This window comes from Dermochelys coriacea, chromosome 24, assembly GCF_009764565.3.
Source record: "Dermochelys coriacea isolate rDerCor1 chromosome 24, rDerCor1.pri.v4, whole genome shotgun sequence".
Classification (NCBI taxonomy): domain Eukaryota; kingdom Metazoa; phylum Chordata; order Testudines; family Dermochelyidae; genus Dermochelys; species Dermochelys coriacea.
This window is the reverse complement of record NC_050091.1, coordinates 12102713-12117915: the sequence shown is the minus strand read 5'-3', so window position 1 is coordinate 12117915 and position 15203 is coordinate 12102713. Positions and strand designations below refer to the sequence as shown.

At 68.2% G+C, this 15203-nt stretch overlaps 1 protein-coding gene across 6 annotated transcripts in view; it reads right to left on the bottom strand.

The window, feature by feature from the left end:
* ARHGEF1 (Rho guanine nucleotide exchange factor 1) overlaps positions 1-15203 on the bottom strand; it is a 34031-nt gene that overhangs the window by 7445 nt on the left and 11383 nt on the right. Inside the window, exons 1-21 of one of the 6 annotated variants that reach the window (XM_038382735.2) lie at positions 13878-14031; positions 12481-12606; positions 11490-11561; positions 11171-11254; positions 10836-10949; positions 10336-10434; positions 9978-10020; positions 7797-7902; positions 7486-7626; positions 6970-6999; positions 6490-6592; positions 5956-6049; positions 5408-5446; positions 4830-4988; positions 4582-4663; positions 4147-4158; positions 2918-3106; positions 2564-2748; positions 2043-2189; positions 986-1068; positions 649-774 (exon numbers count right to left, since the gene is read on the bottom strand). In XM_038382735.2, the coding sequence (XP_038238663.1) occupies positions 649-774; positions 986-1068; positions 2043-2189; positions 2564-2748; positions 2918-3106; positions 4147-4158; positions 4582-4663; positions 4830-4988; positions 5408-5446; positions 5956-6049; positions 6490-6592; positions 6970-6999; positions 7486-7626; positions 7797-7902; positions 9978-10020; positions 10336-10434; positions 10836-10949; positions 11171-11254; positions 11490-11516 (1863 nt within the window). In that variant the 5' untranslated portion in view covers positions 11517-11561; positions 12481-12606; positions 13878-14031. Of the gene's footprint in view, positions 1-648; positions 775-985; positions 1069-2042; positions 2190-2563; positions 2749-2917; positions 3107-4146; positions 4159-4581; positions 4664-4829; positions 4989-5407; positions 5447-5955; positions 6050-6489; positions 6593-6969; positions 7000-7485; positions 7627-7796; positions 7903-9977; positions 10021-10335; positions 10435-10835; positions 10950-11170; positions 11255-11489; positions 11562-12480; positions 12607-13877; positions 14032-15203 lie in introns of those variants that run through there. The other 5 variants (XM_043502135.1, XM_038382743.2, XM_038382739.2 and 2 more) reach the window with 5 other exon arrangements.

The following is a 15203-nucleotide window of genomic DNA, read 5'->3' as shown; positions in this document are numbered from 1 at the left end:
ATAAGGGGGGTGTGACCTTTGTGGGGGCTGCGCCCCCTGCCTGCACTGATGCTATGGTCGCCCCTTCCCCACCTGAGACCCAGGATGGTGATGCGACCAGGTGACTCTGGCCCGGGAAATGAGACAAAGGCTGGAGGAGGAGCAACCGGCTGGGCAGGGGCCAGGCAGCTGGAAGCGAGTTGGTCTCAGATGGCTTGGGGTGCAGGGAGAGGACCAGAGCCCTGTCTCTGGGCTCCCCTCCCCTCAAGGTGACTTGGCTGAAGGTCACTGATTTCTGTGCTAACAAGCTCTGTCTTACGCTGTGTTCTTGTCGTCTAATAAACCTTCTGTTTCCCGGCTGGCTGAGAGTCACGTCTGACTGCAGAGTTGGGGGGCAGGACCCTCTGGACCCCCCGGGACTCTGCCTGGGTGGACTCGCTGTGAGAAGCACACGGAGGGGCAGAGGATGCTCTGAGGTCAGACCCAGGAAGGGGGAAGCTGGGTGAGCTGTGGGTCCTGCAGACAGGCTGCTCCCAGAGAGGAGACTCCCCTAGAGTCCTGCCCGGCTTCGTAGGGAGCAGCTCCCGAGCATCGCCCCCCGGGGACGCCGTGACAGGGAGCGGGGCAGGCTGGGGGGCCCAGGGGATGTAGGGCCAGGGGCCCCGGTACCTGGATGAACTGGCTGAAGCGTGTCTCTTTGCGCTGCTTGGCCTTGAGCTGCTCCAGCGCGAAGGATTGCCGGCTACAGAACCGGGCCGAGATCTTCTGGAACCAGCTACCCTCGGTGCCATCAAACTGAGGGGGCGGAGCGGGGAGTGTTCACCTGCCTGTGGCTCTGTCCCCCCCACTACCACAGCCCCCCACCCACCCCATCCCAGGGTCCCTGCACCCCCCCTCCCCATCCCTGGGCTCCCTGCCCCCACCCATCCTGGGGCCTCCCATCCAGCGTCCACCCTAGCCTCCCATCCCTTGGACTCCCCCCACCCGGTTACTAGCCCCCCCATACCTGGGATAGCAGCACATCCCCAATCTCGGCAATGATGCAGTCATTCTCGTCCCGAAGCTTCCTCAGGCTCTCGAAGAACGTGGCTGGAGAGTCAAAGCCAGTCAGAGCCCCCCAGCCCATGCTTCCTGCCCCCTCCCCTGGCCATGTGTGACGAAGTGGGGGAGTTTCTTGGTTTTCCTATGGGGATTTTCTTGGTTTTCCTATGGGTTGCATGCAGACGGGGTGGGACTCAGTTTCCCTGTGTGCTACGGGTTTAACGAGGGGAGGGGAGAGGGAGTTTGTGGGGACACAGGGCCAGCGAGGGAACTTGGGACCCTGGCCAATGGCCTGGAGAATGGAGACCCCAGCAACTGGGGACCCGGAGCCCAGCTCGGGAGTCCCAGCCGGTTCGGCCAATGGGGGGACAAGGGGCTGCGGGGACCCCGGTGACCGGACCAGCCGGGTCCAGCCAGAGGGGCTAGAGGACAGAAGAGGGGAGGGGGGCCCAGGCGACCCTGTTTACCGGGAGAGGAGACAATGGACGGGGGGGCTTGGGGCCAGTGATAGCAGATGCCCAGTGGGGAAGCAGGGGGGCTCGGGGCTGGAGGGAGGGGGCAGGCAGAGCCCTCTGGAGGCAGGGGAGATTGGGCTGGGCTGGGGGAGGCCAGGCCTGAGGCCGGGGAGTTTCCTGTGCTGGGTTCAGACGCTCACTAACCCCTCCTGTGTTACGCCGCCAGCTGAGAGTTGTCCCCGGGCTAGAGAATGGGGGGTGGGGAGGGGACAGCATTCCCCCTGGGAGTGGAGGCCCTGGGTGTCAGGAGCGAGGGGTCTCCGGCAGAGACAGGCGGGCTAAAGCTCTGAGAGCTGCGGCTTCAGGAGGTGGAGGGGCTGGACCCCCCAGAGAGAGTGGCCCCCTGAGAACGGCTGTCGCACTGAAGGGGGCTCTCCCCACGGACTGCACGGGGCCAGGAGTGGACACGACCTGGGAGTCTGTGACACCCTGTCCTTCCCCCCAGCGCCCCTGCCTGTGACCCCCCCTGCCCCTTTGTACATGTCCCCCCACAGTCCCCCCACTCACTGTGTAAGTCCGTCAGCTCCTCCAGGTTGGGGAACATGTAGGGCAGTTCGGCCTCCGTGAAGAAAGCTTCCCTGAGCAGCGGCTGGTAGAAAAGCTCCAGCAGCACCCGCAGCATCCGCACGTGGGCGTGTTCGGTGAGGAACAGCTCTGGGGAGGCACCGCGGGGTCAGGGGCCTCTCACTCCACCTCCCCTGACAGAGGTGTTGGAGGTTTGGGGCAGACTTGGGGGTTTGTGGGGGTCTCCACCCCACCTACCATTGGTGGTGGTCTGGGGGGGTTGTGGGAGGCTGGGCAGTTGTTGGGGTCTGTGTGGGGAAGCTGGGGAGCCATGGGCGATAGTTGGGGGACAGGAGCTGGGGGGCGGGAGTAGAACTTGGGGGGCAGGGGTGGGTGTTGGGTGGGGAGCTGGGGGGCGAGGGTGGGAGCCAGGGGCAGGAAGTGGGGCAGGAGTTGGGGAGGCAGGGGCAGGAACCGGGGCACTAGGGGGTGGCAGTCTGGGGCCGAGGTCTCTCCCCACCCACCGTTGATGACCTCTTGCCGCTTGACTTCGCTTTTCTTCAGCCTGAGGAGGGCGTCGGGGGGGACCCGCTGGCGCCAGGTCGGCGGCTCCGGCTCCAGCTCCGAAACGCGCGGCTCAGTCTCCTCAGACTGGGGAGGCAGAAAGGACGGCGGGGGCTCCCCTCCCCCGGCCCCCCCAGGCTCTGGGCTGTGGGGAGAGGGGGGGTAAGAGCAGGGAGGGCTGTGCCCCCCCAAGCCCCTGCGCCCCCCAGCTCCCCCCCCAAGCCCCTGCGCCCCCCAGCTCCCCCCCCACATCCCCCCGGCCCCGCTGGCCTGCGAAGGGTGAATCCGTCGGCTGGGGGCTCCCCGGCACCTACGTGATGCCACCAGGCCTCGGGCGCCCCGTCCCCAGCGGGGGTCTCTCCTGCAGCTCCCCGGCGCGGGCGGCCGCCTCGAGGTCCACGTCACTGCGGGAACGCGGCTGCTTCCCCTTGGCTGAGCCGCGCAGCGAGCGCTTCCGCTCGGCCACACGCAGGCTCTCCGACCGGCCCAGCCTCCCCGGCAGCCTGCACGCAGACAGCCACGGACCGGGCGACACGGATGGGGCGACATGGATGGGGCGACACCACGGACCGGGCCGGCCACAGACAGGGCGACACCACGGACGGGACGACACCACAGACCGGGTTACATGAACCGGGCAACACCACGGACCGGGCGACACCACCGATGGGGGGCATGGGACGCACCAGCCATGGACGGAGGGGCCACGAGACCGGGGGGGCATGGATGGGGAGCCCCGGATGGGACCAGCCATGAAGGGGCAGAGGGAACCCACGACCCAACCAGACAAGAAGCGGGAATCGTAACAACCACAGTAGCCACAATCATCCAATCACAGAGGAGGAGAAGCCACAGAGGGTACAAATGGACCAATGGGAGAAGCGAGGGGGGTGGAACAGCCAATGGGAAGCAAGGATTGGAAGACAAGATCAGGCACAAGGTGTGAAAATCGGGGTGGCGGGGAGGGTTCATGCATCAGACCAGGGCCCCGCAGCCATGCCTCCAGGAGGGGGTCATTCTGCAGGGAGTAGGGCGGGGGGGATCAGTAGGGGGTGCTCTCCCTGGCACTAGTGCTGACCCCAATGCATTGCTAGTGGGCACTGTGGGGAGTAGCAGGGGGTGCTCTGGGGGTGCTCTCCTCAGCAGTCAGGGCTGGCCCCACTGCAGGGCTGGGGGCTCAGTAGGGGGCGCTGTGGGGGGCGGTAGGGGCACTCTCGATGCCAGTCAGGGCTGGCCCGATGCCCCAGCGCAGCGCTAGGGGGAGCTAGGGGGGTGCTCTCCTCAGCAGTAGGGGGCACAGTGGGGGCTCAGTAGGGAAGAGCTCTCCCCAGCAGTAGGGGGGCGCTGTGGGGGGCAGTACGGGGTGCTCTCCCTGCCAGACAGGGCTGGCCCGATGCCCCAGCTGTGGAGGGTGCTGGGGGGCCCGGCAGGATAAGAACCGGGTACTTAGCTCAGCCCGTGGGTGTTTCTAAATTATTCTCCCCGCGGAACCAGCCTGTCCCCACACACATGCAAATTGGGGGGCTTCAGGGGGGTCACCGACCTTTTCCATTTTCTAGGAAGAAAGAGCAGGAGAAGAGGAGTGTTAACCTAAGGGTGGGGCTGCCTGGCCCAGTAGGGACCCCCCCCCACAATACAGACAGAGGCACTGTAACCATTAGACTCCACTTCCCCGCGGAACCAGGGATAGAACCCAGGAGTCCTGGCTCCTGTCTCCCCCTGCCTCCAGCCAGCAGACCCCACTCCCCTCCCAGAGCAGGAGGGCCACGTAAGAGCAGGAGCAGGGTCAACCCCCTCACCCTACTCCCCCACTCGGGGGAGTCAGCCCCCCAGTGAGGTCCCCGTGGGAGGGGCATGCAGGGGCAGGAGTAGAGAGTGGGGAGGGGGACAGACAGACAGACTGGGAGGCACTCCAGTGCACAGAGCGGGGTGGGGGGGAGGCACCTCAGGATGGCCCCCCTACCCCCACAGGACTCACCTCTCGTTCTCAGCACTGTCCTCCGGGGGCTGCTCGCTGGGGGGGGCCTCCCCCGGCTCCACCAGACACTGGGGCTCCAACCCTGTGGTGGGGAGGGCGGAGAGAGCAGGAGATGGGTGCTGGGGGGGCAATAGCTGTAGCCCCTCCCCCTTCCCCTGGTCCCTTCCCCTTGGACCTTCCGCCAACCCCCCCATATGTCCGGTCCCTTGTCCCCCATGTCCTCCCCCAGCCCCTCCCCCACCTCTTACCCAGCTCCCCATCAGTCCCCTCCTCCGGAGGGGGGTTCACGGTCACAGAAACACTAGGGAGGTCAAGCCCTGGGGTCCCTGATGTGGCCCCCTTGGCCCGGCTCTCGCTGCGCTCCAACAACTTGAGACCCTTCCGTTCCGGGGCCGTGGCCTTCTCCGCTGGGGGGAGACACGGGGGCAGGTCAGTTACTCAGAGATACCCCCCCAAATCAGCACGAGCTGCTGCTTTAACCACTAGCCCCCACTCCCCTCCCAGAGCCGGGGACAGAACCCAGGAGTCCTGGCTCCCAGCCCCACTGCTCTAACCACTAGGCGGCTGAACTCCGCACGCAGCCAATGGGTGCTGGACGCAGGCGGGGTGGGCGGAGGAGCGACTGCATGCTGGGGCACTGGGAGGTGCGGTGGGGGGATCAGTGATTGACGGTTGAGGTGACAGGGTTAATGTATTGGGGGGACAGCCCAGACCCCTGCCAGGAGGACACGCATCGTTTGTGGGGAGAGTTAATGGCATTATGGGGACAAGGGCCCAGGCTGGGGTGCCCTGGAGGGGCCATGCATGGGGCCGGGGGGGCCGGTACCTTCACCCTCAGGGACTTTGCTTTGTCTGAACTCGGAATCTGCAAGAGAGAAGAGCGAAGGAGAGCGACAGGCTGAGGGGGGTAGAAATGGGGGGGGGCCCTGGAGAGACCCACAGCTCCCCGGGACTAGCACCCCAGCAAGGCCCCCCTGGGCCCTGAGCCTCTGGGGAGCTGAGCGGGGCGCAGGGCATCGCCTGGCTCATAGAGAGCGGAGGGTGCAGGCAGCTGGGGAGCGGAAGCAGGGCTGGGGGACGAGGTGCCCCACAACATCCCAGAAGTAGGGCATTTTGGATGCACTCAGAGCTTCAAATCTGGGGGCATACAGGGAGCCAGGAGGGTCGAGGGGCACGGGGAGCTGGGGGTGGGTCGGGGGACAGGACAATCTGGGCTGGGAGACCCATGGGCGCAGGGGAGATCGGGGTCTGTGGAAGTCGGAGGATACAAGCTGCGGCGGGGGGAATGATTTCAGGGCGTCGGGAGGGCTGGGGCCAGAGGCTCGTGGGGTGCAGAGAGGTTGTTGGGGGAGGGACCCCAGCACCCTCACGTACTGTGCGACTCCCCGCGGTTCCAGCGAGTGGCATCCAACAGGCTGAACCCCTTTCTCGTCTTGGGGGGCTCCTCAGGCTTCCGGCTCCCCGAGATCTGCAAAGTTTGGGGGAAGGTGAGTCAATGGGTCAGAGCAGGACTGGGCTTGGTCCCCAAACTGACCCCCGCTATGCAGGGGGCCACAGGGTGGGGACAGAAGGGACTAGGTGTGAGCCCCCTCCAGCCCCGGAGAGAACCCAGGAGTCCTGGCTCCCAGCCCCCCTTCCCCTCCCAGAATCAGAGAGAGAACCCAGGAGTCCTGGCTCCCAGCCCCCCTTCTCCTCCCAGAATCAGAGAGAGAACCCAGGAGTCCTGGCTCCCAGCCCCACCCCCTCTTGCTCTAATCACCAGACCCCATCCCTGTCCCAGAGCCAGGGAGAGAACCCAGGAGTCCTGGATCCCAGCCCCCACACATCGCTCTAATCACCAGACCACACCCCGCTCCCAGAACCAGAGAGAAAACCCAGGAGTCCTGGCTCCCGCCCCCTCAACATCACCTTCTTGCGGAAGAAATTCCCTTTCGATTTCTTGCTCTCGCCCAGTTTGGTTTTAACCCCCAGGTGCTTCATGTAGGTCACGATGGCGGCGAAAATCGCGGAGCTGGGGGGAGTGGGGCACATCAGTAGGGGGGTGTGGGGGGGAGGCTGGCAGGGGGTGCCGAGGGGGGGCTGTTCTGGGGGGGTCGGGGCTCTCTCTCAGACATCTTGGCTACACCCCAGTCAGATAGCTCAGTCTCCCACCCAGATTTCCCATGGGGTGTCAGGGTCCCCTCAGGTGGTGCAATGAGGGGCCGGGGGGAGGGTCGGGAGGAGTCAAGCTGCAGAATCCAACGTTGCTGCTCAGATACCAAAAGGGTGAGAGGAACCTGTGATCCACCCCCCACACACACCATAACCCACATCCTGGGGGGGGGCGGGTTCAGCCCAGCCCCCCCAGCCAGAGACCCGGGTGCATGATGCCCCCTGCATTTGTTTTACCTTTTTTCCTCGTCGGCGGAGATCGTGGGGCTGGAAAGAAACAGGGAAACATGAACCCAGACGTCTGGGTCAATTACCGGAGACCCCATCCTGACACCTGACCCCCCGTCAAGTCTCATGCTCTGTGCAGGGCAGCCCCTCCCTCCCGCATAACCGGCACTCACTGGCTGGCCTCCCGCATGGCGGCGTGGGGGAGCTCACACTGGGGCTGGCCGTGGGGCAGGGAAGCATGTTCTGCTCGCTCGGGAGAGTCGCTCGCTGCGTGGCTGCGCCTGGGCTGGGCCAGGGGCTTTATCCAGCCCCGAGGATGATGCAACCGGCAGCAACAATGGGGCGAGGCGGGGGGGGGCAGCTGGTTCCCATCCACCCACATGGTGGGGGCCGCAGCAGCCAAGCCAGATGTTCTGGATCTGAGCCCAGAAGTGCAGGGAGATCTGGGCAGGCTGGTGGCGGGGGGCCACAGTCCCAGGGAGGCTCTGGGGGGGGGCTGGGAGAGTCCCGGGGGGGGTCACTCACTGCATCTCGTCTAGCCGGGCCAGCAGCAGCTCGGCCAACTGCTTCTCCTTGGCCTCGCGGATCCCGCGGTCCCGGGTGTGATACGACTCCAGCTCCGCCAGCTCCTGCTCACCCGGCGTCATCCCCATCATCCGCTTAGACCTGGGGGGTGGGGGGCCCCAGTGAGCCAGGCTCCAGGCCCCCACCGCACCGCCCAGCCCCCTCATCCAGCCCCCACCGCACCGCCCGGCCCCCCCCCACACTACCCCACCCCTATTACCCCGACCGCTGCCTCTTCACCCCCCCAAATGGGAGCCCCTGGCAGGACCCACCTGAAATCTTCTAGCTGCCCCGAGATGCTGGGCTCCTGGAAGTTCTGGATATCGACCAGGAACTGGCGCAGGGTCTCGTCGGGGAGCAGCTCCGGGCGGATCCGGTCTGTGGGGAGAGAACAGGGCGCTGCAAGCTTCCCCCACCCAGGGACTCTGGCACTGTGAGCTTCCCCACAGCAGTGCCCCCAGCGAGGGATTGAGACTCTTTTCCAGCGCCTAGTGAAGGATCCCGGTTCTGTATTTGAAGAAGGAGACTCCCAAAGCCGCCCCCAGGACCCAGCCTTTCCCCAACTCCCTTGGCTATGGCCCCACACGGGACCTGCTCCCAGCTGCCCTCCACTGGACCCGCATCCCCATCCCCACCCCAGATTCTACATGATTTCACGATCTCCACACACAAAGCAGGGGTGGGGGCTGGGTACCCAGCTGTGTGGCCGTTTGGGACAGGAAGCGAACATGAATCCTGGATCTGAGCAGCAGCTTCAGCCCAGTAAAATCTGGAGCTTTCCTAGGAGACCAGGTGGGAGCAGGGTCCAGGGCCAGTGATGGGGCGGTTGGGGGGGGACCAGGGGGAGAAATGGGGGGTGTTCAGCCATTCAGAGGCAGCCCAGCCCAGCCCAGCCGGCTGCAGTGCTGCGGGACGGCCACCAGGTGGCTCCCTGTGCCAGCTTGGCAGGGTCTGGCCCAGGTCAGCTCCCCCCCCGCCCTCCAATCCGGCCTTTCCCACGGCTGGGCCAGCGGGGAGCGGCCCCAGCTCTGTCAGCCCCCCCAGCCCTGCCGGTGACCCTCACTCCCGACCCACAGCCCCCTGACCCCCAGCTCCGCCGGTGCCCCTCACTCCCGACCCGCAGCGCCCTGCCCCCCCGGCCCTGCCGGTGCCCCTCACTCCCGACCCGCAGCCCCCTGCCCCCCCGGCCCTGCCGGTGACCCTCACTCCCGACCCGCAGCCCCCTGCCCCCCCGGCCCTGCCGGTGCCCCTCACTCCCGACCCGCAGCCCCCTGCCCCCCAGCTCCGCCGGTGCCCCTCACTCCCGACCCGCAGCCCCCTGCCCCCCTCCAGCTCCGCCGGTGCCCCTCACTCCCGACCCGCAGCCCCCTGCCCCCCCCAGCCCCGCCGGTGCCCCTCACTCCCGACCCGCAGCCCCCTGCCCCGCCGGTGCCCCTCACTCCCGACCTGCAGCCCCCTGCCCCCCCGGCCCTGCCGGTGCCCCTCACTCCCGACCCGCAGCCCCCTGCCCCCCCAGCCGGTGCCCCTCACTCCCGACCCGCAGCCCCCTGCCCCCCAGCCCTGCCGGTGCCCCTCACTCCCGACCCGCAGCCCCCTGCCCCACCGGTGCCCCTCATTCCCAACCGCAGCCCCCTGCCCCCCAGCCCTGCCGGTGCCCCTCACTCCCAACCGCAGCCCCCTGCCCCCCTCCAGCCCCGCCGGTGCCCCTCACTCCCGACCCGCAGCCCCCTGCCCCCCCGGCCTTGCCGGTGCCCCTCACTCCCGACCCGCAGCCCCCTGCCCCACCGGTGCCCCTCATTCCCAACCGCAGCCCCCTGCCCCCCAGCCCTGCCGGTGCCCCTCACTCCCAACCGCAGCCCCCTGCCCCCCCCCAGCCCCGCCGGTGCCCCTCACTCCCGACCCGCAGCCCCCTGCCCCCCCGGCCTTGCCGGTGCCCCTCACTCCCGACCCGCAGCCCCCTGCCTCCCCGGCTCCGCCGGTGCCCCTCACTCCCGACCCGCAGCCCCCTGCCCCCCCGGCTCCGCCGGTGCCCCTCACTCCCGACCCCCCTGCCCCCCTCACTCCCGACCCGCAGCCCCCTGACCCCGCCGGTGCCCCTCACTCCCGACCCGCAGCCCCCTGGCCCCGCCGGTGCCCCTCACTCCCGACCCGCAGCCCCCTGGCCCCGCTGGTGCCCCTCACTCCCAATCCGCAGCCACCTGGCCCTGCTGGTGCCCCTCACTCACGACCCGCAGCCCCCTGCCAGCCCAGCCCCAGGATTCTCCTTGCTCCCTGTTCTAAGCTGCTGTGCAGTTCATGGTACAAACAGCTGCTGGGTCCCACTCCAGAGGCAGCTGCATCTATGGAGCAGTTGGTGAGCCCGGGAGGGGACCCTGAGGGACGGGAAGCAGGGAATCGGGGGGCAGGGAGGTGGGTTATCTCCATTCACCCCAAGCTCCGAGTGCAACACTCACCCAGTTCAAACTGCACCTGGGCTGGGATGGGGACACGAAGGAGCTGGAGAGAGAGAGAGAGGGGTGGGGGGATTAGAACAAGGGGTCGAGTCCCGGGGGGGGGTCACCAAGGGGACCCGGGGCCTGAAAACTGCAGCTGGGGGGGACGGTGAATGAGATCTGGGGGGGGTGTCGTACGTCTGATGGCCCCAGAGGGGGCCCAAATGGAGTCACTGGATGGGGGGTGCAATGGCTCAGGAGGGTCACTCTTGGGAGAAGAAACAGCTAGAGGGGGTGTTGGGCTCATTCTGCAGGGACAGACAGGTGACCCTCACTCCCAGGTGGGGTCTCCCCAGTGGGGTTCACGGGGGGCTCTCACCCCCGCCTTGTCCAGGAACGTGTGGCAGAAATCCAGGAAGAGTTTCTTGCCCTCCTTGGCGCTCACGCTGCGGATCAGATCCACGTGGAGGTAGCAGAGCTGGAGGGATGGGGGGGTCAGAACAGGGGGGTACCTGGGAGCCAGGGGGCCGGGCAAGTCTCAGCCTGCCTCCCCCACTGCCAGGTACCCCCCCATTGCTCTCCCCAGGCCACCCCCTCCCCCGCTGCCAGGTACCCCCCCATTGCTCTCCCCAGGCCACCCCCTCCCTCGCTGCCAGGCACCCCCCATTGCTCTCCCCAGGCCACCCCCTCCCCCGCTGCCAGGATCCCTCCTCAATTCCCCACCCTCAGGAGCCCCCCCCTCCCTGAACAGGTCACTGAACCAGCCTAGGGTCCTGGGGGGTCACCACGAGGTCAGTGACCTTTCACCTCCCGCCAGGTCTAGGGAGCTGAAGCTCAGCCCCCCCGGGAGGATTCGCACCCAGCCCCCCACACGCTCACCACGGGGCAGGAGTCGAACTGCAGGACCACGTGCTGGAGAAAGGCCATGAGATAGGCCGGGTGCTGCTTCACCAGCCCCATGCTCTGGAACGGGCTGCTCTGGTCCTCCAGCGTCTGGGGGGACAGCCTGGGAATCAGGGCCCCCAAGCCCCGAGACGCCCCGTCCCCTCCCCCACCCATCCCCCTCCCCCCACACCCATCCCCCATGCCCCCATCCCGTCCCTCCCCCACTCAGATCCATCCACCCCACACGCCCATCCCCTCCTCCACCCCCCCAAAGACACAGCCCCTATGGCCCCACCCCTGGGACCCCCATCTCCCAGACCCCCCCTCACCGGCTCGATGTCGTTCTCAAAATCCTCGTCCTCCGCCCCGATGATGGCCACACTGGACCCACTATGAGCACCTGGTGCCGGATCCTGGGGGTAGACAGAGAGAGTGGGTTGGGCCCTGTAGGGCAGGGGCCCAAAGAGGGCATCAGGAGGAACAGAAAGGGGGAGGGATTGAGGGGCCCAGGGGGGAAGGGCCTGGGGGAGCTTCACCCCCAATTCCAACTCCCCACCTGCATGGCGGGGGGAGGGGGCTGGGTCCAGGCAGACCCTTCAGCGATGGGGTATCGGGGGGCCCGGCCCTCCCCTCCCCCCAGCCACTCACCCCATTGTATGCCTCGTCCTGCTCCATCCTGCCCTTAGGGAGGTCCCAGCTGCCAGTTCTGGGGGGATCCACCTGCCAAGGACACCAGCATAGGTCATGGGGGTGCAGGCAGCAACCCCCTGCCCCAATCCCTCCCTGCCCCCCTCAGCCCCAATCCCTCCCTGCCCCGCACTCCAGTTGAGCGCCCCCCCCCCTGGGAAAGGCCACCCCCCACTGGTACAAACCACCCTCCCCCCCCGGGGATGTGGAGGCTGCACATGCATAGGGGGTGTTTGGTGGTACTGGGGGGGCTGCGTGTGGGGGGCTGTCTCCTGCACACCCCACCCTCCTCGCCCGGCCCAGACATTCCAGTGCGAGCTGGAGGTGAGCGCGGGATGAATACAGGGTTTGTGTGGCACAAAGAGCCTCAGATCCCTGACCGGGCCGGGGGGGGAGGGGCTCCCGGCTGCCAGCTTGACTCACACCCCAACCCCGGGACAGGGCGGGAGCCCAGAGACAGGCAGGGGGACAGGGGCATGTCTGTCTGAGCCTACAGAGCACTAGCCCTGGAGTCACTGCCCCCCGTGGCTGGTTCTGGCACAGCACCCCCCCAGCACCAGCCGGATCCTGTGGCTGTCAGTTCCGCAGGCCTGGCTGAGCACAAAAGCAACTGGTGAGGGGTAATTTCACCCCCTCTTCTCCTTTGGGGGGTGGAAATTGGACCCCTCAGCATTCCTAAAGCTGCTAGAAAATGTGGGGGGGGGGCTGAAGGGGCAGCCGGTGGTGGGGAGCAAGGAGGATGGCAGTGGAGGTCAGGGTGCTAAGGTAGGGATGGGGCAGCAGGAAGGGGATGGGGACGTAACGATTGGGGTGCACGGAGGGGGGAGCAAGGAACAGCCTGAGCCGGCCTTGCGGCCCTGGGGGAGCAGGATGGGGGCTCAGGGCCAATTCATTCCCCCAGCCAGGGCACCCGTTTGGCAGCCCCACCCCCCACAGCCTCCCCATCTGGTACCTGCTTCCAGGTGATGCCAAGATGAGGCTACAAGCAGCAAATCCCCCCCTGCCTGGGCTGCAGGGCCAGGACACCTGGGTTCCTCGGTGCGCCCCCTCCCTCAACCGGAAAGGCGGCTCCGCTGGGCTGTAAAACAAAGCAAGGGCCCCAAGATTATTTACAGCGAGAAACTCAGAGACTCTGTTTCCTGCAGGAAGTGATGAGCCTCGGCCACATCCCTCCCCAAGGCCTGAGCGACCCACAATCCCCTGGTGCCAGTCACCAGCCGGGGAGCACTGGCCTCCCAGGGACACAGAGCCGACCCACAGCCCCTGCTAGCCCAACCCTGGGCTCCTGTCCCCCCAGCTCTGCCGGTGCCCCTCACTCCTGACCCACAGCCCCTGCTAGCCCAACCCTGGGCTCCTGCCCCCCCAGCTCTGCCGGTGCCCCTCACTCCCGACCCACAGCCCCTGCTGGCCCAACCCTGGGCTCCTGCCCCCCCAGCTCTGCCGGTGCCCCTCACTCCCGACCCACAGCCCCTGCTGGCCCAACTCAGGGCTCCTGCCCCCCCGCTCTGCCAGTGCCCCTCACTCCTGACACGTAGACCCTTGCAGCTCCCCCCCTTCTGGGAGTTGTAGACACATTTGCTCCCCTGGGGGCTCCAGTCTCCGCTGGTGACTCCCAGGATCTCTTCCGCTGCTCCCAGCTGTTCCTGACAGGTGGTGCGTGGGGGAGGGGTCTTTGTGTCTGCAGGATGCCGGGGGGGCCCTGAGCCCCCGCAGAGGGGGTCCCTGCCTGGGCCCAGCCTGTCCCAGGGCGGTCAGAGATGGCAGGTAGAATCCAGTGAAATATTTCACCAATTCTAGACGTGGCAGGAATCGGGGGGGGGGGGGGGAGAAGGAGAGACCTCCCCCCCAGTACCCTCTCCCCATCTGTCTCCACAGGGGCACCCTCACCCCAGCTGTCGGGTGTGGGGCCAGGGCTGGGAGCCTGAGGGGCAGAGCCGCTGGGGGTGCAGGGTGGGGAACGGGGGTTGTCCCCCAATATTCCCATAGCAACCCCCCCAATTCAGGGTCTATGGCCCTGGCACCCGCGCCGTGGAGCACACAGCAGCCAGCGGGAGGAGAACGGGGAGCGGGGGGGGGGGGGCTTCCCCCTCTAGGGGGCGCCACCTCTGGGGCGGGGGTGAGGACTGGCCTGCGGGAGGCGCACATAGGTCCCTTCCCCTCCGGGGGGGGGCAGCTCAGATCCAGCCCTCCCGGGCCCCCAGAGCCCTCACAGCCCCTGAGAACCCCCCGTTGCCCCACAGCGGCCCCCCCGGCACCTTCCGGGGGGGGCGCGACGCGAGTCCGGGGGATTCCCACCGGAAACGCCACTTCCGCTCCGCGCCCCCCGGCCCGCTTGGGGGCGGGTCTTACCGGCGGCTGCTCCGGACCGGCACCGGGACCGGCTGGGTCAGGCCGCTCCGCTGCGCTCGGCTCCGGCGGCGGGAGCGGGGGGGGTGGGAGCAGGAAGCCGCTGCCTTTTCCGGGCTCCCCCCCCGCTCCCTGCCGCGCTTCCTGCCCTGGCCACGAGAGACCGAGACCCCCCCGCCCCGCCCCGCCCCCCGACTGCACCCCCTTCCGCCCAACTGCCCCGCCCCGCCCCCCGACTGCACCCCCTTCCCCCAACTGCCCTGCCCCCCGACTGCACCCCCAACTGCCCCGCCCGCCGACTGCACCCCCTTCCGCCCAACTGCCCTGACCCGCCCCCCGACTGCACCCCCTTCCGCCCAACTGCCCTGACCCGCCCCCCGACTGCACCCCCAACTGCCCTGCCCCCCGACTGCACCCCCTTCTCCCCAACTGCCCTGCCCCGCCCCCCGACTGCACCCCCTTCCGCCCAACTGCCCTGCCCTGCCCCCCGACTGCACCCCCAACTGCCCCGCCCGCCGACTGCACCCCCTTCCGCCCAACTGCCCTGACCCGCCCCCCGACTGCACCCCCTTCCGCCCAACTGCCCTGACCCCCAGACTGCACCCCCATCCCCCAACTGCCCTGCCCCGCCCCCCGACTGCACCCCCAACTGCCCTGCCCCCCGACTGCACCCCCTTCTCCCCAACTGCCCTGCCCCGCCCCCCGACTGCACCCCCTTCCGCCCAACTGCCCCGCCCCGCCCCCCGACTGCACCCCCAACTGCCCTGCCCCCCGACTGCACCCCCTTCCGCCCAACTGCCCCGCCCCGCCCCCCGACTGCACCCCCAACTGCCCTGCCCCCCGACTGCACCCCCTTCCGCCCAACTGCCCTGCCCCGCCCCCCGACTGCACCCCCAACTGCCCTGCCCCCCGACTGCACCCCCTTCTCCCCAACTGCCCTGCCCCTCGACTGCACCCCCTTCCGCCCAACTGCCCTGCCCCGCCCCTTGACTGCACCCCCTTCCCCTCAACTGCCCTGCCCCGCCCCCCGACTGCACCCCCAACTGCCTCGCCCCCCGACTGCACCCCCAACTGCACCCTCAACTGCCTCGCCCCCCGACTGCCCCCCGACTGCACCCCCAACTGCCCCGCCCCCCGACTGCACCCCCAACTGCTCTGCCCTCTGACTGTACCCCCTTCCCCCCAACTGCCCTGCCCCGCCCCCTGACTGCAGTCCCAACTCCCCTGCACCGCCCCGACTGCACCCCCAGCCGCCCAACTGCACCGCCCCCCGACTGCTCCCCCAACTGCCTCGCCCCCCGACTGCCCCCCGACTGCACCCCCAACTGC